The sequence below is a fragment of the Stenella coeruleoalba genome (assembly GCF_951394435.1).
Source record: "Stenella coeruleoalba genome assembly, chromosome: 10".
Lineage (NCBI taxonomy): Eukaryota > Metazoa > Chordata > Mammalia > Artiodactyla > Delphinidae > Stenella > Stenella coeruleoalba.
This window is the reverse complement of record NC_137156.1, coordinates 23,342,169-23,368,331: the sequence shown is the minus strand read 5'-3', so window position 1 is coordinate 23,368,331 and position 26,163 is coordinate 23,342,169. Positions and strand designations below refer to the sequence as shown.

General features: G+C 46.4%; 2 protein-coding genes across 4 annotated transcripts; one reads left to right on the top strand and one right to left on the bottom strand.

Moving 5' to 3' along the window:
• The first annotated feature begins 1,893 nt into the window (after positions 1-1,893).
• DDX39B (DExD-box helicase 39B) lies at positions 1,894-12,612 on the top strand. 3 transcript variants are annotated; one of them, XM_079934674.1, is made up of 11 exons: positions 1,894-1,995; positions 3,245-3,587; positions 4,333-4,460; positions 4,740-4,832; positions 7,018-7,201; positions 8,295-8,413; positions 10,498-10,629; positions 11,407-11,516; positions 11,615-11,759; positions 11,904-12,051; positions 12,391-12,612. In XM_079934674.1, exons 2-11 carry the CDS (start codon positions 3,377-3,379, stop codon positions 12,405-12,407), a joined length of 1,287 nt encoding a protein of 428 aa, XP_079790800.1. In that variant the 5' UTR covers positions 1,894-1,995; positions 3,245-3,376; the 3' UTR covers positions 12,408-12,612. The 3 variants fall into 3 exon arrangements, with proteins under 3 accessions (XP_079790800.1, XP_079790801.1, XP_079790802.1); XM_079934675.1 differs by lacking the exon at positions 1,894-1,995 and adding an exon at positions 2,007-2,165; XM_079934676.1 differs by lacking the exons at positions 1,894-1,995; positions 3,245-3,587; positions 4,333-4,460; positions 4,740-4,832; positions 7,018-7,201 and adding an exon at positions 7,242-7,893.
• A 334-nt stretch (positions 12,613-12,946) lies between these two features.
• Positions 12,947-13,844, bottom strand: MCCD1 (mitochondrial coiled-coil domain 1; the record flags this gene model as incomplete). Its single annotated transcript, XM_079932856.1, has 2 exons — positions 12,947-13,135; positions 13,680-13,844. 2 exons carry the CDS (start codon positions 13,842-13,844, stop codon positions 12,947-12,949), a joined length of 354 nt encoding a protein of 117 aa, XP_079788982.1.
• Between the last annotated feature and the right edge of the window lie 12,319 nt (positions 13,845-26,163).

Genomic DNA, 26,163 nt, shown 5'->3' with positions numbered 1-26,163 from the left:
TTCTGTGACCCTAGAAATTCTCTAAAAAATTGGTTCTTCCCACCTCTCTTTCCCCAGAGACCTTATTATCCCTGAAAAGATAGATTAAATGATGGCCTCATTTAGCCTCTCTTCTGTGGTTCCAGGAAGATGTTTGCATTTCTTAGCCTCTCTTTTTGTCTCTCTTAAGTTGGTCTTTCTCTTTATTGGATTTCCCCCTTTTCCTGTTTCCCCAAAGACCCATCAGATGCTTATTACTGCTTCCTGAGATCTAAAGTGATGCTGTGTCCCCTCATGTGCATGGCCTTCCTTTCTACATCCTCAACACCTTACTTTCCCTTTGTAACAATAAAAAAGTGTCAATAAAATAATTATGGGCAAATCAATTGCTGGGTGGAATCAGCCTCCTTTTGCTTCATCATTTCTCATTTTCAGTCACTCTTGTTCCTTGTTTATGTATTCCCCAAACACCCAAAAGGTGTTGGAGCTTTGAGAAACAAAAGCAAATGGTACATTATTTTTTCTCTAAAGTGAGAAACACGTGGCTCCTCCTTTGTGAACCTGAGGACTATAGATGGTAACTGTAGAGAACAGCTGGGGTGTAGGAACAAGCACTCTGCCCCTTACCTTGCTTTATTTTCCTTCATAGCACCTATCGATACTTGACATGTTTATGTGTTGTCTCCCCTGTTATGTGAACTCTGTGAGGACAGGGCTGTTCACTGCTGTGTCCCCAGATCTCAGGATAGCATTTGGCACAGGACAGGCAGTTGATAAATACTGTTGAAAAAGATTGATATTGTGGGTTTGAAAAACTGCGCTTCTGTAACATCATCCTTGGATCACTGTTATTTCTTTTGGCCACAGAAAACGAGCCTACTTCACCAAGCACTTGAACCAGTGAGGTAATCTATAGTGTGTATTTATTAACCAGACTCTTTAAGCAGGGAGTCAGGATACACTAGAGAATAGAGAGGTGTTTACATCCTGGCTCTTACTGGTCACCTTACTAGCTGTATTACTTTGGACATGTTGCTTTATTTCTTTGAATCTGTTTGCTTGATATAGCATGGGAATAATGGTACACCTTGGTGTTAAATGGTTGTGATAACAGGTAAAGGGCCAAACGTCTGTTGTCAGTTTTGTTAAGTCACATCTGACTTCTGTAGCATACAAAAGCGGGGCGAGATATATCAAATGTTTCATTCAGAAAAAAAAATCCAGGCTGAACCAAGGGTCTATTGGGGGCAAGGCTAAGCACATTCCGGTAGAATTAACAACACTTATAAAAAGTTATTTAACTCTCAAGCCCTAGCGTTTATCGTTAACATTTGGGGCAGAATCTAGACCCTGTACCCCACTCAGTGGATTCAGAACCCCTTCCTGATTCCAGCCCACGCCCACGAACCTCAGGGCTCTTAAGGCATCAGCTACCTCGGCCAACATTAGGCAAATGCCGTCCACCGGCTCCAGGGCTGGTGAAAGGGTAGGGCTAGGATAGGACTCGTGAGCACGACTCACTTCCCACACCTGCGGCCGGTCGTTCCCTAGCTCCAGCGCCAACGTCCCCAGGTCACCTTGACTACCGGACCAAGGACCCCGTGGGAACTCGAAATCCCGCCACCTTGGGTCCTCCTGCACCCACGGAGGGGTGCCCAGAGAGAAGGCCTGTGCGGCAAGAACGTAAATGAAGAGAGAGGCGTGGAAAAGAGCAGGACAAGAGAAAAAAGATAACAATGGGGAGGATGCTAGTTTCCTTTATGCCTTTTGTTACTGGTAGTAGCGGAGGAGTTAGAAGTGGCTTAAAAAAAATTTTTTTTTCCACACAGGCATTTTCTAAAGGCAACCCTGGAGCGCGCGGAACTATAGAACCGTGGAAGGTCCTTCTTCCGGTTCCTTACGTCTGCGCGGTCGTAAGGCGGGAGGCCGGGGTAGAGGGAAGCCGGGAACCGGAAGTGAAGGCAGATTCCTTCCTTCGTCGCTGTTACCGCCGCCATACGCCTTCGCCTTGCTCAGGTAAGCTTTGGCCTTCGGCACCATCCGCCTCCATCTGCGTTTCTCTGTGGCCATCGTGTCGCACGGCCTCCTGATAACCTTTGTACAGGCTATGGTCTGGTCGCTGGCGTCTGATTGGGTTGTTACTTCCATCACTTGCATCCCTCGAGATCAAGAAACTTCGGGGGAAGGTAGGGAAGCCAGAGGGGCCCAATCCAAGATGGTGGCCCCGGCGCCATTGTGCTTCCTTTGCTCCTCGCTCTTTCGGTGGGACCCTCGGTTACCTCAGAACCCAGCGACAGTGAGAGGCGGCGCTAGGCGTCTTCTGGTCCTGGGCATTTGCAGAGGGCGGGGCTCTTCTCACTTTCCCGCTTATCTCGGTCCGCGGTGGGAATGGAAGGAGTCCCGACTTGTGGGCCTAGTTGGACTTTTCTCACCACGGACTGCCCACTGTTATCTGGAGTGTTTTCCAAATGTTTACCAGTGGTGTCGTTGTGTGTTTTCGGAAATGAGCTACACCTAGGAGTAACATAATGGTGATGGAAGGTCACTTGGTAAAGCTTCTGTTAGCCGGAACGAGGATACATCTTTCTTCATTATTGTGTTCTATTTTATTCATTGTATGATGGAGGAGTGGGTTTTTTCCCGGCCGAGCCATTTCTCTAGGCCTCTTTCTCCGTCATTAATTACACAAGGATTTCTTCAGCTCCAGAAGGTTATTGAGGAGTGGGAGGCTGGAATGCTGCGAGAGGTGGTTGGCAGCCACATGATGTTTTCATTTTGAAAAGTGAGCGCTTTGCGTAATGACGACCATAATCTATCACCCTTGACTGATGGCTGCTGTCGACACCTTGAGATTATAGGGAAAGCACAAGGTCTTCCGTTGAGGACTTTTCGTTTTGTCACTTTCATCTTCATTCTCCATTTTAAGTCATTAGTAGTATTCTGTTTTTCAGACGTGTATTTTTTTTTCCTTGTTACTGTCACAGACCAGGAGTTTATAAGTCGGTTTTGCCCTTCCAACTTTCCGGTTTCTCCTTCTCCAGTCCTATCTTTTTGGGGACTTACGTCCTAACCACTTCCCCTGGGCCCACGTTTCCCATTCCCAGTATTATGTTTGCCTTTCGCTTTTATGTCTTGTGCTTCTTTATTATTTTTTTTTTCCAGGTAAATGTTTCCTAGCTTAGGGAAAGTGGAAAGAGTGTGGGGATGGAAAAGATGGTGAAGGCTCTGCTCATGACTGATGAGTTTTCTCTTTTTTTTCCCCCAGCTCTTCTGTCAGAAACTATTGTGTTTCTTTTCCTCTACTGTTCCTCAAGCCCCCACTTTCCTCCTCTGTCTTCCCTTATTCTGCGTGAACTCATCCAGAGACCCCTCCCCTTCTCCCCCTGCCGGCCCAGTTATGGCAGAGAACGATGTGGACAATGAGCTCTTGGATTATGAAGATGATGAGGTGGAGACAGCAGCTGGGGGAGATGGGGCTGAGGCCCCTGCCAAGAAGGATGTCAAGGGCTCCTACGTCTCCATTCACAGCTCTGGCTTTCGTGACTTCCTGCTCAAGCCAGAGTTGCTCCGGGCCATTGTTGACTGTGGCTTTGAGCATCCATCAGAAGGTAAATTTTCTGTTGGGCATGGCGTATTCATTAGGCTCTTTAAGGATACAGGAAACAGTATGGTCATGGCCCCTCCGGTGATACAGATTTATATTCAGGATAGACCAGGAAATAAGTACTAAAAGCTATTTTAGCAATAGAAGAGGTTTATATAAGTTGGTCTTTCATTCATGATAGCATGTAAGTGCTAGTGATCTAAAAGCAACTTAGAGGGGCTTTTTTTCTTGCCTGTTTTAAATTTTGTCTTTCTGACTTTTAGTTTAAAATTTCCAGAGAGGAGCTGGTTGGACCCTTGGGCCAGGCCAACTCTGGTCTCTGGAAACCTGGCTGGCTTTTGGGTCATGTACCAAGTTCTTCATTTTGTTCAAGGTTGTTGCAGGGTTATGTACCCCAAAGCATGATAATCTAAGTATGAGAAATGGCTTGTGGCAGGCACTCAAAATTCATGGATTGCTACAGATGAAGGAACATTCAGACAGAATCAGAAGCACCTAAGTCGTCCAATTGGTAGATGCAAGAGGGTTGTTAGCAGGACTTTGGGCCCATAGCTGGAAGGCTATGTTAGAAGGAACTGGGAAGGTCTGATTTGGGAATCACTTTGATTGAGGGGGCAGAGAGGTAGAAAGGGTCTGGAAATTGACAAGAACAACTTAAGAATTGAGTGGTGAGAAATGGGTTTGGCCTGGTGAAAAAGGTGGTGGAGTTCTCTGGAAACTAATTTATCTTTTTTTTCCCCTACTTCTAGTCCAGCATGAATGCATCCCTCAGGCCATCCTGGGAATGGATGTCCTATGCCAGGCCAAGTCAGGCATGGGAAAGACGGCGGTGTTTGTGCTGGCTACACTGCAACAGCTGGAGCCAGTTACTGGGCAGGTACACTTGGGGAGAGTGCTGGGGAAGGCATTTTGGCTAGTAATGTTCAGGAAGGGTATTTTCGTCTCTGCTACATGATGCATTCAGAGCCAGGAGTGCTTGTTGTTAAGATGACCTTTATCATCCTTGACAGATAGGCATGAGAATATTCTGTAGTAATCACGGGGTTAATGATTTAGATCCAGAATTGTAGTCACCTGTGATCTGCTGGGTGTGCTTTTGTGACATGCCTGGTGAAGGGATATACTGTATGTGTGTCTCCGTCTACTTCCCCCCCAGGTGTCTGTACTGGTGATGTGTCACACTCGGGAGTTGGCTTTTCAGATCAGCAAGGAATATGAACGCTTCTCTAAATACATGCCCAACGTCAAGGTAAGCTAGGGTAAGGAGACCTGGGGGAGTGAGGGTGTGGGGAGTTGGAGGCATTGGAGACTTGTTAGATCAGCAGTCTTCACATCCCACAGGTGTTAAATATCTATACACAAATCTCAGTTGCACGTAGTACGTAGTAAGTTTCTGCAACTTAGGTGTGTAAGAGGTTTATATTCTAGGGCTCATTTGGGTATGCATTATACTTTCAGAGATGTCTGCTGTATTTTGATTTTGGAGAAGCTTTATAGTTTGCCTTGGTTTTTAACACGTTTTATAAATATGCTTGTGCATTGATATTCAGGGTGTGGTTCCCAGACCTGTGGTTTCAGTGTCATTTGGGAGCCTGTTGGAAATGTAGATTGCATGAGTTCCACTCCAGTCCTACCGAGTATGAATATGTGTTCTGACAAGATCCTCGGGTAATTGGAGTTTGAGAAGCATAAACATATGCTTGATGTATATAACTTTGTACCCTCCTTGGGTGAAAGAAAAACAGTATTTTTGTTCAGATTGTTGTAATTTTCCTCATAATTGATTTTTAATTTATATGTAGAACTAGGAATGTGTGAGTAATAGCCCTAGACTAAAAGTAATTTGTTTAAAACCAAAGTAGTAAAAGTAGTATCTGTGCCTGGTAAAAGTGCATAGGTAATCCAGAGGGCCTTGTAACGAAAAGATTTCTGTTCTCCCGTCTAATCGTACTTCACAGAATACCACTAGTTAACTTTTTTTTTTAAGTTCTGATGTTCTGTGAAACCAAGTATTCGGTGCTATTTTCTCAGTTTGTCAACTTAAAGGCCTTTTTGACTTTTTCGTGAAAGATTATTTAGCTTGTTTACACTTTTTCTCCTAGAATTTGAAAACTGTATTAATTTAAATTATCTAAACATAGTCTGAAAGCTGGTGTGTGTGTTATGTATGTTTGTATTCTTATATTGTCAGTTTCATTGCGGTGTACTTTCTGTCCTTTTAGCAAGCAGTCTTGTTGGTAGGTTGATTCTATAAGTTGAAAACCAGGAAACCGTTTCCATTGTTAATGACTGTAGAAACATTTGTCATTGAGCTCAGTAGAGAGCTAGGATTGCACTTCTTCCTCTATAGGTCTGACTCATCACCTTGTGGACTCAAAAGAGGATGGTCTTGGTGTCAAGATCAAATATAAATTGTCCTGATATAGTCTTACTTTTCTTTCTTTTGCTCAAAATTATGCTTCAGTGATTTGTTTAAGACGTTGGGCTAGTTCTACAGAATCTTACCTCTGAGTTTGTCTGGTTACTCCCTTGTGTTGTTTTAACTTGTTTTTCCCTCCCAGTGTTTCCTATAAACTGAGCTTTCTTGCTTGCTTTCTCTCTTTCTCTCTCTCTCCCTCTCTCCCTTCCTTCCTCCCTTTGCCGTGCCACTTGGCATGTGGGAGCTGAGTTCTCTGATAGGGATCGAACCTGCGCCCCCTGCATAGGAAGCGTGGCTTCTTGACCACTGGACTGCCAGGGAAGTCCCTAAACTGAAATTTATATTTGAAAGCTTAACTGGTTCAAGTTGAACATTTTTGGCAAGAATTCTTCATAGATGATGCTATGTATCTCCTGTTTTGTTGCAAACCTGCCTGTCCCACAGTTAATGGTTTTAGATTTACCCTAGAATTAGGGTCCTGTCAGTCTGATCTTTCCCCCTTGAAACTAAAAAGCAGTTTTGGTGCTATTTGAGAGGGTATTAAGGCCCAGATCCTCAACAACCATTCCCCTAATGGTTTTAACATGGAGTAGTATATTTAGCTTGAGTCAGTAATTTCATAGGGTTTATGCAAAGGAGTTTAAAAATCTGGGGTCATTTAGGAAAACTTGATGTCCATGAGCTTTTTTTGGTACTTGACACTGGTGATTTCTTGCTGTCCTCATTTTTACAGTGAAGCCTGGCCTTGGGGAAGGAAGATTGTTAGATTAAGTCAGAAGAACTAAATGCTGGTCCTCAGTGCCTCGATCAGCCATGCAATTTAGGGCAGGTCACTTTTGTTTCTTAGCTTTAATGTTTGGGGTATATAATAATTTTAGATTAGGTGATCTCCTATGTTCCTTTTAGCTCTGAAGTGTTCTAAGACTTGGTTTAGAGTAAACTGAAAGGATGGGAACCTTGGGGAGGTTGAATTCTTTCCTTCCTCGTGAGATACTCTTTTCTCCTGGATTGGCAGGTCGCAGTGTTTTTTGGTGGTCTGTCTATCAAGAAAGATGAAGAGGTGCTGAAGAAGAACTGCCCGCATATCGTCGTGGGGACCCCTGGCCGCATCCTAGCCCTGGCTCGAAATAAGAGCCTCAATCTCAAACACATTAAACACTTTATCTTGGATGAATGCGATAAGATGCTTGAACAGCTCGGTGAGTAGCAGTGCTGGGACTGGGCTAGTGATCTGGGAGTTGCCTTTTGGAGCCAAATGATGTTTATTTGACACTGGAGCACTTTAGTGCCAGGACGACTCTTAATCTATCACCCATGACTGATGGCTCTGGCTTCCCTGGTCAGTCTTTGTTAGGCTTTTTAAGCATCCTTAGTGATCAAGGAGGAGGGTGTTACGTTCCTTCTTTTGGTGATGTTTACTTTGAGAGAAGGGACTTTGCTGATGTTGGATATTAGTCACACCACCATTCTCCTTTGTAAAACCCTGTAGTGGGTGTCATAGGGGAGAAACTTGAGCTGGACGAGGAGACAGTCTACTCTTTTGGCATCCTCAGCTCAGCCTATATTGTCAGAATTTATAGCTGAATAGATCTCTAGACTTAAGTTCTGGAATTAATGTGGAGGGTGTTTGTGGGAGTTTGTGTGGTGTGGTATTCTGGTGTGCTAAGTGGGGTTAAGTAAGGAAAATGTTTTGTAAGAACTCAAATTTGGTGAATGAGAGAGTAGGGATCAACATAGCCCCAGGGATAAGTCATTCCAAATGATCTTTGGCTATTCTAGATGGCGAGCTATAAGGTGGGCTCCAAGTAGAGATGTCATATTTGCCTGACTGGATAGGACAGTGTGATCCAGAGGAAGCATGGAATGGACTCTGACAGCTGGAATGTAATAGGTGCGCGATATTTGTAGACAGTTGGAGCTTGGGGAGAGAGGATTAGGGAGAAGGGCCTTCCTTGTAAAGCATTTTTCAGAGGACTTAATCTTTGTGAGCCTCTGCAGTGGGCTTTATCCCCATGTTTTAGTTGTGGGCTTTGGGGTTTCATCTAATTTCTTGTGTGGTTAAAATACACAGCTGGAACCTGGTCCCAAATCCATTGTTCTTTCCACTGTGTTATTACTATGGATATGATTATATGGTGGTTGGAGAAAATAGAGCAGAGAGAGGCCTGAGGCAAATCTTCCCCTGAACCGAGACTCTCGCTTACCAACAGTCTTTACCTCATTGGTACGCCTGTTTCTGGTCTTTGTTTACGATATATGCTTCTCTTCTACTATAGTTCCTTTTTCTTGTAGACATGCGTCGGGATGTCCAGGAAATTTTTCGCATGACCCCCCATGAGAAGCAGGTCATGATGTTCAGTGCTACCTTGAGCAAAGAGATTCGCCCAGTCTGCCGCAAGTTCATGCAAGACGTAAATACCCTTCTACCTTCTCTCCCTCCACTCCCCGCCCGCTGCCTCCTCCCCCTCCGCGCCCTCTTCCTCCAGACTCCCTTGTCCTTCAAGCGCCAAGAAGGGGGCACATGCCCATTTGGGAGTGATGACTCCTTGAAGAGACACACAGAGGCAGAGACAGTTAGTGTTAGGGTCTGCGCGGGCGCCAGGGAAACTCCGGAAGACTTGGTCGGGTTAACGTGAGAGCGGGAAGTGTTCGACTTTTTTTTTTTTAATCACAGCATTTTTGAACCTCTTCTCCCTTTTGGGGGAGGGCAGGATTTTCTGCCCTACCACCCACCCATCGTCTCCTACATACTCCCTACAGCCACGCACCCTCAAGGTGGCATCGAGCATACAACCGGAGCCTTCTGCTCCCCAAACTCATAATGTCCCGGTGGCAGGAGAGCAAGAGAGGGACAGACAGATGGCAGGGCATGTCCAAAAGAAGAGCAAACAGCACAGATGAATCCGCTTCCTCCCCACCTCCAGGGGTGGGGGCCTTTGGCACCTCAGTCCCCGAGTCCATACTCCTTCCCACCCGTACCTCCTCGCACCCATCCGGAACCTCGGTTGATGTGAGCCGGCAGCAGAGAAGCACCGTGGCGCGGCGGGGGAATGCGGACGGCACCCGGCGGTGGATGGCGGCAGCGGAGGCCGCGGGGAACCTGACCAGGAAGCCGAGGACCAAACCAGCCTCTTTTTCCGTTCCCGGTTTTTTTCCTGAACCCAAGGCGTGCCGTGTTCCCTGTTTCCCTCCATTTGTGTTGGTGGGGAGGGGTGTTCTGAATGGGGTGGTAGATTTTTTTTCATTTTTTAAACACTTTTTTTTTTTTAATACTTAGAGGGATATGGGAAAGGTAAAGTGAGGAGCTCCACTTGGATGTAACCAGGTGGGTGCTAGGGTCTGGGGCTAGGCGGGGCTATTGTATAAGCAGTGGAGTGTGTTCTTTCCCTCCCTGCTCTGCTCCTTCCCATGGGACCAAAACTCTTCAGCTGTACTTGGGGCTCAGATTAGATCTGAAAGAAGCCATGGAACTTCTCTTTGGAAAGCCTACCTTTGCTAGTCTGACTTCTGAGATTGGGTTTCTGGTTTTCTCCCATGACACACACATCCTTTCCCGAAATCTTGGACCCTGGGGTTTTATGTTAACTATGTCTTCAAGTTAGTGAAGAGTAGTAGGAAAGTTGGGCTTTGGAGTTGAGTCTTGTGTCAATTTCCGCCTTTTTTTTTTTTTAATGCTGCCTTCCTTCCCTTCAAGGGTTGTGTGTGTATATGATTTGTTTTGTTTTTAAAGATGAGTGAATAACTGTTGCTCTGAATCTGCTTTTTAGCACTACTTATTGATACCTTCCACGTAACAGTTTAGGTGGTTTGATTTTTAGTTGAGACCAGTCTTATTTAAAACTGTTTCCTTGTGGTCCGAGGGCAAGTTGTTGCTCATTTTGAGTAATTTTTGCTTCTCTTTTCATGGCATTTTGACTTATGTCCACTGAAGCATTCTGATCTTCCACCGTCCTAATGGGGATATGGAAGACATCCACCTTCGTAATGGGGATATGATTCTCGTAGTTGAGAGCATAAAATGGAGTAGTCTTTCTCCTCTCCCCGATATTAAACCAGCTCTGATGGAGTTATTCTGACCTCAGTTATTCTGAGTCACTGTTTCCCATCATTTCCCAGGTGTTTGGATCATGTTCTCTCTTGGAGAATCACCTCCCATTGTTTTCTTTCCTCCACCACCTCCATTTGAGGTAATGGCATCTTGCCATTGGGTGGTTGTACTGTGTCTTTTCCTCCCTGCAAAGTTTCTTTCCCGTGAAAATTTTCAGTTGGAAAATCTTAAAACTCAACTGATAGGAAGGACATTAGATCAACTGTGGAAAAGACCACATTAATATGTGGGTATTTTTGGGGGTGGGGTTGGGTTTCCAATCTCCTCTCTTCTCCCCATCCCGCCATGGGGTGTATTGGAGATCAACTTCCTCCACCCCCCCAGGTTTAACCCCCCCACTCTGCCCTCCTCCCGTTCCCCACCCCTTCCCTCCCCCCTCCCCCCCAGCCAATGGAGATCTTCGTGGATGATGAGACGAAGCTGACGCTGCATGGGTTGCAGCAGTACTACGTGAAACTGAAGGACAACGAGAAGAACCGGAAGCTCTTTGACCTTCTGGATGTCCTTGAATTCAACCAGGTCAGTTGTTCAAGGTCCAGTAGGGAGAATGAGCACGTCTCCAACTGTTGCAGGAACCTCTATAATATATCCTTTTATTGAGGAAACCATGTGTGTCATGTGAAAGAGAATGGTGGAGAAATTCTCTTAAATGAAAATTCTATTAAATGAGAGAAAAATGTCTTTTGGTGGCACTGAGCGTGAGCAAGGTGGGAACTGCTTTTCTGTTCCATGGCTGGCATAGATATTCAACAAAATAAAGCTCAAATTATAAAATCCTTGAAGAGTTTTAATAAGGTGGTGAAAGTCCAGAAATACATTAAGCCTGTTCGATTCTTAAGTTTTGTTTCTTGTACTACTTAACTGAGGGAGAAGTGTTCCATCACTTTACCTGTGGTGTGATTTGCTTGCACTAAAAACTACTTTCTAGAATTAGGGTAAGTTCTTATATTTGACGTTTTGGTGAGTCGGAATATCGGTCGTGGTCTTTCCAGACTTTAGTTCAAATTTTTACCACTCGTGAGGTGGCTTCATCCTTGTCTCCTAATATGTCTGGTAATTTTAGTTACTGTTTTCCATACCTTCTCTGCAGCATGTCTGTCTGCTCAGGAAAAATCAGAGCCAAGAGGGAAAGGCTAAGTAATATTTAGAGCAGAAGAGGAAATACGTGATGGGGACTAAGAGGAGTTCTTTTAGAAGAGTGTAATTACTGAAAACTCTTGCACGTAATCTCTCTCACACACACCCACATGGACGCACATCCCCTCCAATCTTATATGTACACACACACACACACAGGTGGTGATATTTGTGAAGTCTGTGCAGCGTTGCATTGCCCTGGCCCAGCTCCTGGTGGAGCAGAACTTCCCAGCTATTGCCATCCACCGTGGGATGCCTCAGGAGGAGAGGTGAGTCAGAGATGGGGAAGGTGCTTTGTGTCCTTGCGAGGAAGAGACCCTTGAGAGCAAGGAATCTCAACATTTTTCTGCTTTCCTTTCTCACAAAGGCTTTCTCGGTATCAGCAGTTCAAAGATTTTCAACGACGAATTCTTGTGGCTACCAACCTGTTTGGCCGAGGCATGGACATCGAGCGGGTGAACATCGCCTTTAACTACGACATGCCTGAGGATTCTGACACATACCTGCATCGGGTAAGCCCCACACCCGGAAGGTATCCTAGTGTCCTCTCCCACCCCCTTAGTTTCTTTATCTTTTCATACCATACATCTTCACCCATCCTCTTGGGTGTCTTCCTTCTTTGGGGTCTACCAATTCTATCATCTGTCTCCTTCCAGGTGGCCAGAGCAGGCCGGTTTGGCACCAAGGGCTTGGCCATCACGTTTGTGTCAGATGAGAATGATGCCAAGATTCTCAATGATGTGCAGGATCGCTTTGAAGTCAATATTAGTGAGCTGCCTGATGAGATAGACATCTCCTCCTACAGTGAGTAATGATCTCATGAAACTGGCTTCCCCAGTCCTTTAGGGTCTCCTTGTTCCTTAGAGGGTTTTTTCTTAAAGCCCCTGGTGCATAGTGGGCACTTGACAAATTTGTCATCTGTTTTTTCCCCTGCACCCCCATCTTGATGCCCTGTTGGGATGTTTAGTTGACCTCTTTATGGGGTCTCTTCTCATCGAAGTATTTCTTTCTTTACCCCCAAATGTATCCTCTGACCTACACACTGCACAAACATCTGCATGTGTTTCGGGGGTGGGGGGCCTTTTCTACCAACCTAGCTTTTTCTTTTCCATACCTTATTCTAACTGCCATGTTTTTCTTCAGTTGAACAGACGCGGTAGAGAACTCCCCACCCATTCTGGAGTGTGACAGTCTGCTCCTCTTCAGGAGATGATGCCAGGCGTGGGGGTGAAGGAGACACTGCTGCCGCCTACCCTTGACGACCCCGTCCCCCACCCCATGGCTTCCTTCTTTTGCATCGCCACCACTCCTAAACCCCCATTTCCCTGATTTGTCAGAATTTTTTTTTAACAAAACTAAAAAACACATGAGTCTGTGGTGTCTGTAAGCGCTCCGTCCCTTTATTGGTTTTGGGGTGAGGCTATTTTAGGGCATAATCCGGAGTAAATTCCCGTGGGGACTGTGTACGCTGCTGTGGGGCGGAGGTCAGTAGGAGGTGTCAGACTGGGGGATGTTACTGAAAAGACTGCAGAGGCCGTGGCTTCTCACTACTTTGCAATTTCTGGCCCTTTGTGGTGGTTTCTTCTGTTTCCTTAGTGGCCTGGGAGAGGCTGGGATGTTTCTGATCAAAGGGCTGGGGAGGGAGGGTAGTGTGCAGTATTTCCAGTGTAGGAGGGTGAAGTGGCAACTGGTGGAAAGCTTAGGTGTCTTCTCCCAGGCTCTCTCTGTGTCTCCTCATCTGTTCCTTCAGCTTCTGGATCTTGAGCACCAGGGCCTGGGCTTCCCAGGCCCCCTCTTGCCCTTCGAGCAGGGCCTGGTACAGCTCCAACTGCTGCTCCAGCAGCTCCTCAGCTTGGGCCAGCTCAGCTGTGGGGCGGGGCCAGGGGTCCTGGGAGACGGGGGGTGTTAGGAAAGAGCATCAGCCAGGGCAGGGGGCTGAGGTTCACTGCCTCCTTCCTGTTTTTCAGCACCATTAGTTTAAGGTCATGTGTATTGCGATGCCTGCAGTACACATGATCTTAACAGCAGTACATCTGTATTGCTTCCTGTCTTAGGCATAGGCCTGGGGGGAGGGGGAAAGTTAGAGATCACAGCCCAGGGGCTATAACTGGACTTCTGTGTGACGTATGGGAAGGGGAGAACTGGCTGTCCCAACCCGCCCTGAGAAATAATTAACTGTTGGATGAGGGGAAATTCCTGTTCAAGGACTTCGTGGACTGTGCAGGGAGGGAGGGGTGTAGGTAGAGGGTGCCCTGAGGTCTGGAGGGGGTGGGGGCAGGGAGGGTGCTGGGGAATTGAGGAACTAGGCAGCATGCTCTAGGGGTGGGGGTAGTGTCTGCACTCAGCTGGCCTGTGGTACAGGGTGAGATGGGAGGGGATTCCCTGCCCCCAGTACACATTTGCCCTCCACCCTCACTCTTGGTGCCACTTACCCTGGAAGGTGACATCTGCCCAGCGCCTGTGGAGCTAGTCTTTTCTGTGCTTGCCTTGGGACCCTGGGAGCAGCACCTCCAGGAGCCCTGGAGTGCCGGGGGCCAGGGTGGCAGGAGGAGGCGACGGCAGCAACTTCGGGAGAGCCAGGGCAAAGGGAGAACCATGGCTGGGGAGGCAAGGAGCTGTCTGAGCCACCCAACAGCCACAAGGAACTGGCTCCCTCCACGCTGTGGCCTCGCTTCAGTGCCTGGCCCTGCCCCTGCCCTGCTCTGCTGCACCTGCCCGCCTCCTAACCTGGCCCCAGACAGAGTCCAGGAACTCATGTTCCCTGGTGTGAGAATGCTCCTGCCAGGTTAGGCAGAACTTGCTTTAGAACCCTGGTCCCCAGCCTACTGCATGTCTTGTGTCTGTTTTTCTTAGCGCTGTGTGTTTTCTCACTCCTCTCAAATCTGCAAGGTAGGAATTGCATTACTGGTTGGCAGATGAGGAAATGGTCAGAGAATTTCGTTCAGCACTCAATTCAGTAAGTATGGGCTGGGGCCTGCTCTGGGCCGGATGTGCTCAAGGCTCCACAGCTGGTTGGTGGAAAAGCCAGGAAGATTCACCCCCAGGTCTACCTGACTTGAAAGCTCATACCCATTGACCTCAAGTATTGCTTCTCCCTCTGTTTCTCTTTCCTCTTCTTGCTGGCCCAGAGGGACCTTTTTCCTTGTCCCTGCTGTACATTGCACATCTTCAGTGTTTGCCTTCTCTGGTAAGTCTGGGCGCTATACACTGGTACCGGTTTCAAGCTTTGTTGAACTGGTGAGCCCTCCCATCAAACCATGGAGGACATCACACTGAATTCGGAGGGAAGATGGCCTCTTCCATGGTGTGGGGGTCCAGGAACCAGAGAGGAAGACCTTCCTGCAGGTCAATCGTTTTTGAACTTGAAGGGCTGAAGCACCTTTAGATGAGGTCAGAGACCTCACGTTCCCCATTAACTGGCAGGTTCCCATTTTTCAGTAGAAAAAGAGAATCCCTCTAAAATTTTGGAGGAGAGAAGCTTTCCTTCTTGTCTCTCGGTGATAGGGTTATACATGGTTCATTTTTGAACTGCAATGTATGCACAGGCTAAAGTCCTACTTATTGGGACATAAGAGGCCCAAACTACTGTTGTTACAGTTAAGGGAAACTAGTATACGATTAAACAGCCCACAACATTCAACATTGAAGTGAAACTAACCACATTTATAAATTCAAAGCAAAGATTAGCAGCTGTTAAGAAAACTTGTGTAAGACAATCTAAATGATGCACAAATAATGAAGTATCCTTCCTGAAAATTAGACATTTCAACCATCTGAGGGTTTTTTAAATTTTTTATTTATTATTTTATTTATTCATTTGGCTGTGCTGGGTCTTACTTGAGGCATGTGGGATCTTAGTTGCGGCATGCAGGATCTAGTTCCCCGACCAGGGATTGAACCTGGGCCCCTTGCATTGGGAGCATGGAGTCTTAACCACTGGACCACCAGGGAGGTCCCAACCATCTGAGTTTCTATTTCAGGTTATGAACTCCAAAATGGACTAACATCCAATAACTTGCAGTGTGCAGTCCTAAGTCGTGAATTATAATAGAGTCTGTGGATTTGGCTTTGTTCGTCTGTGAGAACTAAAGAAAAAGCTGGTATTTGGATCAGTTCAAATCTATCGGATGAGCTGTGGATCTCATAGTCATGGAAATGAAGGGATGAAGATAGATAAATGTAAACCTGGATTGTTACTGTGTATATTTATTTTTGTTATTCCTGTATCTAATAGTCTTTCTTCATATCATAAGTTTTATTTATGTCTAGTAGTATTTTTTAAATTATTTTTATTTATTTATTTTTGGCTACATTGAGTCTTCGTTGCTGTGCGTGGGCTTTTTTCTAGTTGCAGCGAGCAGGGGCTACTCTTTGTTGCTGTGTGTGGGCTTCTCATTGCAGTGGCTTCTCTTTTGCGGAGCATGGGCTCTAGGCGTGTGGGCTTCAGTAGTTGTGGCACGTGGGTTCAGCAGTTGTGGCTCTTGGGCTCTAGAGCGCAGGCTCAGTAGTTGCAGTGCATGGGCTTAGTTGCTCTGTGGCATATGGGATCTTCCCGGACCAGGGCTTGAAACTGTGTTGCCTGCATTGGCAGGAGGATTCTTAACCACTGCACCACCAGGGAAGCCCTGCATTTATTTTAAATGAAAAAAATTTTATTGAGGTATAGTTGATTTACAATATTATGTTAGTTTCAGGTGTACAACATAGTGATCCATAATTTTTATAGATTATACTCAATTTAAAGTTGTTACAAAGTAACGGCTAATTTTCCTTTGCTGTATAATACATCCTCGTAGCTTATTTATTTTATATATAGTAGTTTGTACCTCTTATTCCCTTACCCCTATCTTGCCCCTCCCCGTTTCCCTCTCTGCATTGGTAGCCACTAGATTGTTTCTATACCTGCTGTTTCTGTTTTGCTATATTCATTCGTTTTATTTTTTAAATTCTACATATAAGTGATAACATACAGTATTTGTCTTTCTCTGACTTATTTCACTAAACATAATACCCTCCAGGGTCATCCATGTTGTTGTAAATGGCAAATTTTCATTCTTTTTAATGGCTGAATAGTATTCCATTCATCTGTTGATGAACACCTAGCTTGCTTCCATATCTTGGCAATTGTAAATAGTGATGCTATGAACATTGGGGTGCATGTATCCTTTTGAATTAGTGTTTTCATTTTCTTTTTTTTTAAAATTGGAGTATAGTTGCTTTACAATGTTGTGTTAGTTTCTGCTGTACAGCAAAGCGAATCAGCCACATGTATATATATATATCCCCTATTCCTTGGATTTCCTTCCCATTTAGGTCACCACAGAGCATTGAGTGTTTTCATCTTCTTTTTTAAAAAACATAATTAATTTGGTTGCGCTGGGTCTTAGTTGCGGCAGGCAGGCTCCTTAGTTTCGGCTCACGGGCTCCTTAGTTGTGGCACACGGGCTCCCCAGTTGTGGCATGCAAACTCTTAGTTGTGGCATGCATGTGGGATCTAGTTCCCTGACCAGGGATCAAACCCGGACCCCCTGCATTGGGAGCTCGGAGTCTTAGCCACTGTGCCACCAGGTAAGTCCCCATATGGTAGTTCTATTTTTAGCTTTTTGAGGAAACTCCATACTCTTTTCCACAGTGGCTGTACCAATTTACATTCCCATCAATAGCATACAAGTGTTCCCTTCTCTCCACATCCTCACTAACATTAGCTATTGACTTTTTAAAAAACATTTATTTATTTGTTTATTTACTTTTGGTTGCGTTGGGTCTTCGTTGCTGCGTGCGGGCTTTCTCTGGTTGTGGCGAGCGGGGGGCTACTCTTCATTGCAGTGCGCGGGCTTCTCATTGCGGTGGTTTCTCTTGTTGTGGAGCACGGGCTATAGAGCACAGGCTCAGTAGTTGTGGCGCATGGGCTTTGTTGCTCCACGGCATGTGGAATCTTCCCTGACCAGGGCACGAACCTGTGTCTCCTGCATTGGCAGGCGGATTCTTAGCCCCTGCGCCACCAGGGAAGCCCTGTTGACTTTTTTTTTTAATTATTTAATTAATTATTTATTTATTTTTGGCTGTGTTGGGTCTTCGTTTCTGTGCAAGGGCGTTCTCCAGTTGCGGCAAGCGGGGTCACTCTTCATCGTGGTGCGCGGGCCTCTCATTATCGTGGCCTCTCTTGTTGCGGAGCACAGGCTGCAAACGCGCAGGCTCAGTAGTTGTGGCTCACGGGCCTAGTTGCTCCGCGGGCCTAGTTGTTCCCCTACATTGGCAGGCAGATTCTCAACCACTGCGCCACCAGGGAAGACCTTGACTTTTTCTTTTTTTTTTTTTTTGCGGTACGCGGGCCTCTCACCTTTGTGGCCTCTCCCGTTGCGGAGCACAGGCTCCGGACGCGGAGGCTCAGCGGCCATGGCTCACAGGCACAGCCGCTCTGCGGCATGTGGGATCTTCCCGGACCGGGGCACGAACCCGTGTCCCCTGCATCGGCAGGCGGACTCTCAACCGCTGCGCCACCAGGGAAGGCCCCCCCTTGACTTTTTGATAATAGTTATTTTGACAGGTATGAGGTGATAGCTCATGGTGGTTTTGATTTGCATTTCTCTTATGATTAGCAGTGTTGAACATCTTTTCATGTGCCTGTTGGTGCCTGTATGTCTTCTTTAGAAAAATGTCTATTCAGGTCTTCTGACCATTTTTTAATTGGGTTGTTTGTTTTTTTGATGTTGAGTTGTATGAGCTGTTTATGTTTTATATATTAACCCCTTATCGGTCATATCAATATTTTCTCCCATTCGTTAGTTTGTCTTTTTATTTTGTTGATGGTTTCATTTCCTCTGCAAAAGCTTATGAATTTTGGACTTCCCTGGTGGCGCAGTGGTTAAGAATCTGCCTGCCAATGCAGGGGACATGGGTTCGAGCCCTGGTCTGGGAAGATCCCACATGCTGCAGAGGAACTAAGCCCGTGTGCCACTACTACTGAGCCTGGGCTCTAGAGCCCGTGAACTACAACTACTGAGCCTATGTGCCACAACTACTGAAGCCCACACACCTAGAGTCCGTGCTCCACAACAAGAGAAGCCACCTCAAAGAGAAGCCCGTGCACCACAACAAAGAGTAGCCCCCACTCGCCACAACTAGAGAATGCCCTCACATAGCAATGAAGACCCAATGCAGCCAAAAATAAATAAATAAATATTTTTAATAAAAGCTTATGAGTTTTGGGACTTCCCTGGTGGTCCAGTGGCTAAGACTCTGTGTTCCCAATGCAGGGGGCCTGAGTTCGATCCCTGGTCGGGGAACTAGATCCCACATGCTGCAACTAAGTGTTCGCATGCTGCAGCTAAAGATCCCGCATGCTTCAACTAAAGATCCCGCATGCCACAATGAAGACTGAAGATCTGGCGTGCCGCAACTAAGACATGGCGCAGCTAAATAAATATTTAAAAAAAAAAAAGCTTGTGAGTTTTGGGAATTCCCTGGCAGTCCAGTGGTTAGGACTCGTTGCTTTCACTGTCACCACTCGGCATGACCAAAAAAAAAAAAAAAAGAGCTTATGAGAGTTTAGTTAGGTCCCACATGGTTACTTTTGCTTTTGTTTTGTTTCCTTTGCCTTAGGAGACAGATCTGAAAAAATATTGCTGCTATTTATGTCGGAGGGTGTTCTGCCTGTCTTCTCTTCTAGGATTTTTATAGTTTCAGGTCTTACATTTAGGTCTTAAATCCATTTTGAGTTTATTTTTATATATGGTATGAGGGAATTTTCTAATCTCATTCTTTTACATGTAGCTGTCAGTTTTCCCATCACCACTTGTTGAAGAGACTGTCTTTTTTCCATTGTATATTCTTGCCTCCTTAGTTGTAGATTAACTGACTAGATGTGTGAGTTTATTATGTGTCTGTTTTTGTGCCAGTACTATGCTGTTTTGATTACTGTAGCTTTGCAGAATAATCTGAAATGAGGGAGCATGATACTTCCAGCTTTAATCTTTTTTCTCAAGATTGCTTTGGCAGTTTCGGGTCTTTTGTGGTCCATATAAATTTTAGGATTATTTGTTCCAGTTCTGTGTGTCCCATAGATTTTGGATCATTGTGTTTTTGTTTCAGTAGTTTCTAGGTATTTTTAAATTTCTCCTTTGATTTCTTCAGTGATCCATTAGCATGTTGTTTAGCTTCCATGTGTTTGTGTTTCTTGTAGATTTTTTCTTGTAGTTGATTTCTAGTCTCCTTTGTTGCCTCATTTTGGCTAACTTGCTGTTTTTGTTTCTATGTATCTGATAGATGGGTTACATTTCCTGATCTTGGAAAAGTGGCCTTTTGTAGGAGACATTATGCATCCCAGCTGTACACTCCTCTCTGGTCACCAGAGCTATATGCTCTAGGGGTGCCCCCTATGTGGGCTGTGTGAGTCCTTCTGTTGTGGTGGGCTTACTACTGTGGACCATCTAGTAGGCATGGCTGGCCCCTGGTCTGGTTGATTGCCAGGCCTTGCCTTGTGCAGAAGCTGATGGCTGCTGTTTGGCAGGGCTGGATCATGAGGTAGCTTGTGTGGGATCCCAGGGGGTCCTGGGGCTAAAGCTGGCTCACTGGTGGGCAGATCCAGGTTCGGGGGGGTATGGTTGTGGGTTCGGGTTCCCGGATCTAGTGTTGGTCTGCTGGTGAGTGGGGCTGAATCTTGGGGTGGCTGGCTGAGGAGTCTAAGGTATCCCAAAGCTGGTGTTGGCCTGCTGGTGGGTGGGGCCGGGGCATGGGGGATCCCAGGACTTGTGCCCACTCACTGGAGGTGGAGCTGGGTCCTGGGGTCTCTGATTGTGGGACCCTGGGGGTCCCAAAGCTGGTGTCAGCTTGCTGGTGGATGAGGCTGGATCTCAGGGCAGCAGGCTGATGGGCCCAAGATGTCCCAGAGCAGGAGTTGACCTGCTGGTGGGCAGTGCTGGGGCTTAGGAAGTCCCGGGACTGGTGCCAGCCTGCTGGTGTGTTGGTTGGGTCCTGACAATGCAGGCTGCGGGGCTATGTTGGTCCCTGGGCCAGTGTCCACCTGTTGGTGGGTGGGGTTGGGGTCCAGATGATCCCAGGGCTGGTGCCCACTCACCAGTGGGTGAAACTGGGCCCTGGGGCTAGTGCTGGCCCACTGGCAGGCAGAGCTAGGACCTGGGTTCTCTGGCTGCTGGGCCCAGGTATCCCAGAACTGGTGTTGTATTGCTGGTGGACGACACTGAGGCCCAGCAGGACCTGGGGCTGGCATCGCCCTGCTGGTAGGTGGGCTGGGTCCTGCCCTGTCAGCCTCGGGGCTGTGGTGGTCCTGGGGGTGGTATCCGTTCACTGGTGGGGGAGTTGAGGTTTAGTGGGTTCTGGTGTTGGAGCCTGCTGATTGGTATGTGAGGCTGGTTCTGAGGCTGGTATCGACTTGCTGGTGGATAGTGCTGGGGCCCAGAGTGTCCTGGGGCTGATGCCTGCCCAGTGATGGGTGGAGCTGGGTCCAGGGGTTTCGGGAAGCTGGGTCCAGGGCCCTGGGAATCTTAAGTCTAGTGCCTGTGCACTTGTGTGTGGGGCTGGCTCCTGGGCCCTTTGGTGGACAGGGCCATGTCTGAGGGTGGCTTTGAGCTCAAGGAGTTTAAGGCAGCCTGCCTGGGAGCCCACATCCCCTCATTCTCACCGCCACACCCCTCCCCCAACACGTAACGATCCTTTTGAGGTCTGTGCAGCGTTGCATTGCCCTGGCCCGCCTCCTAGTGGAGCAAAACTTCCCAGCCATTGCCATCCTCTGTGGGATGCTCCAGGAGGAGAGGTGAGTCAGAGATGAGGAAGATGTTTTGTGTCCTTGCGAGGAAAAGAGGCCATTAAAAGAAGGGACTTTCAACATTTTTCTGCTTTCCTTTCTCACAAAGGCTTTCTTAGTATCAACAGTTTAAAGATTTTCAACAGTGAATTCTTGTGGCCGAGGCATGGACATCGAGCGGGTGAACGTTGACTTTAGAATTCAGACACCTGCCCCTGAATGTTCAACTTGTCAGCATTAGAGACCAATACCGGGCCCTGATATAGCACTGTCTCTTGAGTGACCAACTAGCTGCTAATTGACAAATTGACTTGCTTTCTGTCCCCTCCATCCTTGGAGGGCCAGAGGTTCATCTTCACTGGGACAGACACCTATTCTGTGTACGAATCTTCTTTTCCGGTCCTCAGAACTTTAGCCAGCACCGCTACGTGGTGGCCATTGAAATTCCTGATGCACAGACTTGGAATTGCTCTTAGCAGAGTATCTGACCAGGGGCCAACTTCACAGTGAAGGAGGTGCAGGCTGGGCCATGACCATGAGATCCACTGGTCATATCACAGTTTGCACCACCCAGGGGCTGCCAGCCACACAGAATGCTGGACAGGCCTTCTGAAGATGCAACTAAAGCTCCATCTTTGAGGAAACATCTAGAAGGGATGAGGATACATCTTTCTGGACACAGTGTATTATTAAATCAGAGACTTTTATATAGTGCCATGTTCTCAATAGGAAAATAAGGTGGGTCCAGGACCAAGGTTTGGAAACAGGTGTCACCCCATTTACCATTACTTTCAATCACCCACGGGGGGGATTTTACACTTCCTGCCTTCACATCTCCACAGGGTTGGGGGTCCTGGTTCTCCAAAGGGGCACTTTTATAAGGTGTACCACAAGGATACCATGGAACTATACCTCTACACATTACTGTTGCCTCCAGAGAAGTTTGGACTCCATGTGCCCAGAGACCAGCAGGTAAGAAGAGGAGTTCCCTCTTCTCGAGGAAGGAGTAATTTACCCTAATCTGCAGAAAGGGGTGGAGCTACTACCACACAATGAGGGCAGGAGGAATCCATTCAGAAGTGGTGGTAGACTGGGCGCTTCCTGGTTCTCTCACGTTCCCTGTAATTTGAACAGACAAATGCAGCAACCCAGCCTGAGAAAGGCTGCTCAAGCTGCCATGACAGAATACCATCGGCTGGGATACTTAAAAACAGAAATTAATTTGCTCACAGTTCTGGAGGCTGGAAGTCCAAGATCAAGATGCCAGCAGGGTTAGTGTCTGGTGGGGCCTTTCTTCCTGGCTTGCAGACAGTGACCTCACAGCCTTTCCTCTGTGAGCACAGGGGAATTGAAAAAGGGAGAGACGGAATTCCCTGGTGGTCCAGTGATTAGGACTCCATACTTTCACTGCCGAGGGCCCAGGTTTGATCCCTGGTCGGGGAACTAAGATCCCACAAGCCACTCGGCATGGCCAAACCACCACCCCCACCAAAAAAAAAAAAGAAGAAAAGAAAAAACAAAAAGACTATCTCTGGTGTCTCTTGCTCTTCTTTTTTTTCTTTAAATTAATTTATTTATTTTTGGCTGCGTTGGGTCTTTGTTGCTGCACGCGGGCTTTCTCTAGTTGCAGCATGCGGGGGCTACTCCTCATTGCAGTGTGCGGGCTTCTCATCGCAGTGGCCTCTCTTGCTGCAGAGCACGGGCTCTAGGCAAGTGGGCCTCAGTAATTGTAGCGTGTGGGCTCAGTAGTTGTGGCTCATGGGCTCCAGAGCGCAGGCTCAGCAGTTGTGGCGCACGGGCCCAGCTGCTCCGCGGCACGTGGGATCCTCCTGGACCAGGGCTCGAACCCATGTGCCCTGCACTGGCAGGCGGATTCTCAACCTTCGCGCCACCAGGGAAGCCCTCTTGCTCTTCTTATAAAGACACCAGTTCTATCATATTAGGGCTCCATCCTTATGATCTTGTTTAGTCTTAATTACCTCCTTAAAGGCTCCATCTTCAAATAGAGTCTCATTGGTCTTTAGGTCTTCAACATAAGAATTTGGTTGGGAGGGATGTAATTAAGTCCAATAACAGAAGTGTTTGATTTCCAGAGGCCCAGACCCATCAGGTGTGAAGGTTTGGGTCACACTCCCAGGTAAGGCACAGGACCCACGCTCCTGTGCTCTGAAATCTATGACAGCGTTTGTGCAGAGGCCCTGCTTCCTGTGGGCTGTTCCCAGACAGTAACTGGTCACAGCAGGGACACTATGGGAGGCTCATTCCTGGGAGACATGGGACTCCTCTGATGACCAACTGTGACTTGAGGACTCCCTCTGGCCTTGCTTAACTTCGCTTAGATTGTTTTTGATGGTCTTGGAGAGTCCAGGAAAGCTCTCCTTCTGTTCATCACTTGCGATCAGAGTTGCATCTCGGTCTGCTGGCTCTCTCATCTTTTCTGGTTCCCTCTCCATATTCTCTGACAGATGTTTAATAAAATTCTGCTGAGTTTAATCCTATTTTGGCATTTGTTTCTTGGAGGACTGGGACTAACAAAATAATTTCCATCTGTATACCAACAACCTATTTACTTATTCCATCTTGTAAAATCCTTCTCTTTATCCAACTTCTACCAGCATCTGTTCCATTTCGCTTGTTTCGTATTATCTCTTTGAGGTGATAGATGTTTGGTTTTCTAAAAATTGAAGTGTAGTTAAGTTATAATGCTGTGTTAGTTTCAAGTGTACAGCAAAGTGATTCAGTAAATACATATATATTGATATATATTTTCAGATTCTTTTCTATTACAGGTTATTACAAGATATTGAATATAATTCCTTGTGCTATTAGATCATTGTTTACCTATTTTATATATAGTAGTGTGTATATGTTAATCCCAAACTCCTAATTTATATCTCCCCCCACCCACTTTTGCCTTTGATAACCGGAAGTTTGTTTTCTATGTCATGAGTCTATTTCTGTTTTGTAAATAAGCTCATTTGTATCATTTTCTTAAGATTCCACATATAAGTGATATCATATGATATTTGTCTTTCTCTGTCTGACTAACTATAGATGTTTGTTGTTTTAAGCTGCTAAGGTTTAGAAGTAGTTTGATACACAACAGTAGATAACTAACAAAGCTCTCTTAAGTCTCTATTACTCTATAGTTATTGCCTAAATCTGTTTTATCTCCTTTCACCTTGAAAATGTTATTTATCCTCACTTCCAATTCCTCTCTTCCTCTTTTTTTCCCTTTTTTTCCCTCTTCCTTTACTTTTGTTTTCTTTTGTCTTTTCTCCTTCCCCCTTGCTTTCTTCCTTCTCTCCTCTCCTTCCTTTATTCTTATTATCGGATGTTTCAAACATATAAAATAATACTATGTGGTTATACTGAAAACTGAAAAGAAGCATTATCTGTATATGCTAAAATTATAATGCCAAGGTATATGGAATAAAAGTAAAATAAAGGAAGAAAAGAAAATGCCTGGGTGATTCTGCAAACAAGTAAGTGACTTTCAACTGCTATTTCCTTTCCTTAAGCTGAGTTTGTTTGTTTCTTTTAAAAAAATATTTATTTATTTATCTGGCTGCGTCGTGTCTTAGTTGTGGCATGCGGGCTCTTTGTTGTGGCACGCAACCTTCTCACTAGTTGTGGCACGTGGGCTCCAGAGCGTGAGGGCTCAGTAGTTGCAGTGTGTGGGCTCTCTAGTTGTGGCGCAGGCTCAGTAGTTGTAGCACGCTCAGTTGCCCTGTGGCACGTGGGATCCTAGTTCTCAGCCAGGGATTGAACGGGCGTCCCCTGCATTGGAAGGTGGATGCTTAACCACTGGACCACCAGGGAAGTCCCAAGCTGAGTTTCATTTTCAGAGTAAACAGATCAGCTCCATGAACTCTTACACATTTCTGGTAAAAGCTTAAGTTGGTACTAGCACTTTTTAAAAATTTATGTTTTTACTGAAGTATAGTTGATTTACCATGTTTTGTTGGGTACTAGCACTTTGGAACTCAAAATAGCATTATCTAGTATGGCTAAAGTGTATATACCATACTCCAGTATTTGATTTTTAAAATCCTGAAAGAATATTTAATTTTTTTTTTTTTTTTTTTTGCGGTACACGGGCCTCTCACTGCTGTGGCCCCTCCCATCGCGGAGCACAGGCTCCGGACGCGCAGGCTCAGCGGCCATGGCTCACGGGCACAGCCGCTCCGCAGCACGTGAGATCTTCCCGGACCGGGGCACGAACCCATGTCCCCTGCATCAGCAGGAGGACTCTCAACCACTGTGCCACCAGGGAAGCCCCCAAAATATAAATTTTATTTCATCATAACTTCAGTTCAAAATAATCAGTATGCCAGAATGGTATATTTTGGGGTGGTATTTTTCTGCTCCTCTTCAACTCACACAAACTCAGGGATATGGAATGAAGACAATTTTAAAACACAGCAACACAGGAGACACTGACACATGGTTTGGGAAAGTAAAATTTAGGAGCTTTGTGAGTATGATTGGCAGTGCTATTTAGGCACATTTCTGTATTGGTAAGGGCCAAAATCAGTTTTACAGATTAGATTCCTGATGTTTGCGGATCATAAAGATTGTGCTCCCCGCTATAGTTAACAAACACAGAGGAAACTATCCGATCCATATGGGAATCTCTATCTGGTGTTTTCAGGCACAACTTCTCCAGGTTTAAAGCACAAAACCCCTGTTCCTCCACCTCCATTCCCAGAGAGACCTCACTCTCTGGCATCAAGGTCCCTGGCGGCTGAGTTTTCTTCTAGAAGAGTCCAAGGGGTGAGAGATAAGGGGTGAGAGGCAGATGGTCCTGTTCAGCCACGATGGTTTCGAAAGAACACTGGAGGAAAAACTGGCTGAGCCCAATCTGGGCATGGCTTCTTGGTTTCCTCAGACAGCCCCTGGGCCAGGACTCAGAGAGACAATGTGACGAAGAGCATTCGGTGCAGGAGGAGCGGGATCAGGGCAACGTCCCAGAACTCGAGTGTGGCTCACTGGGTCTCTCTCAGGGCGGTGTCTGGGGCGGGGACGCTCAGTGTTGGGGATTCTTCATCTCCCCTGAGTTTCACTTTCTCTCTCACAGCCTGTGTCGAACCCTCCTGACTGGATACTCATGACGACGCCCCAGTCCTCACTCCCATTGCGTGTCCGGTTTC

What these genes read in the sequence shown, in the direction of transcription:
- DDX39B (XM_079934674.1), top strand. Translation starts at nt 3,377, where the DNA reads ATGGCAGAGAACGATGTGGACAATGAGCTCTTGGATTATGAAGATGAT. An exon ending in TGGAGCCAGTTACTGGGCAG is followed by an intron (nt 4,461 to 4,739) that starts GTACACTTGGGG and finishes CTTCCCCCCCAG; the next exon opens with GTGTCTGTACTGGTGATGTG. An exon ending in ATGTCCTTGAATTCAACCAG is followed by an intron (nt 10,630 to 11,406) that starts GTCAGTTGTTCA and finishes ACACACACACAG; the next exon opens with GTGGTGATATTTGTGAAGTC.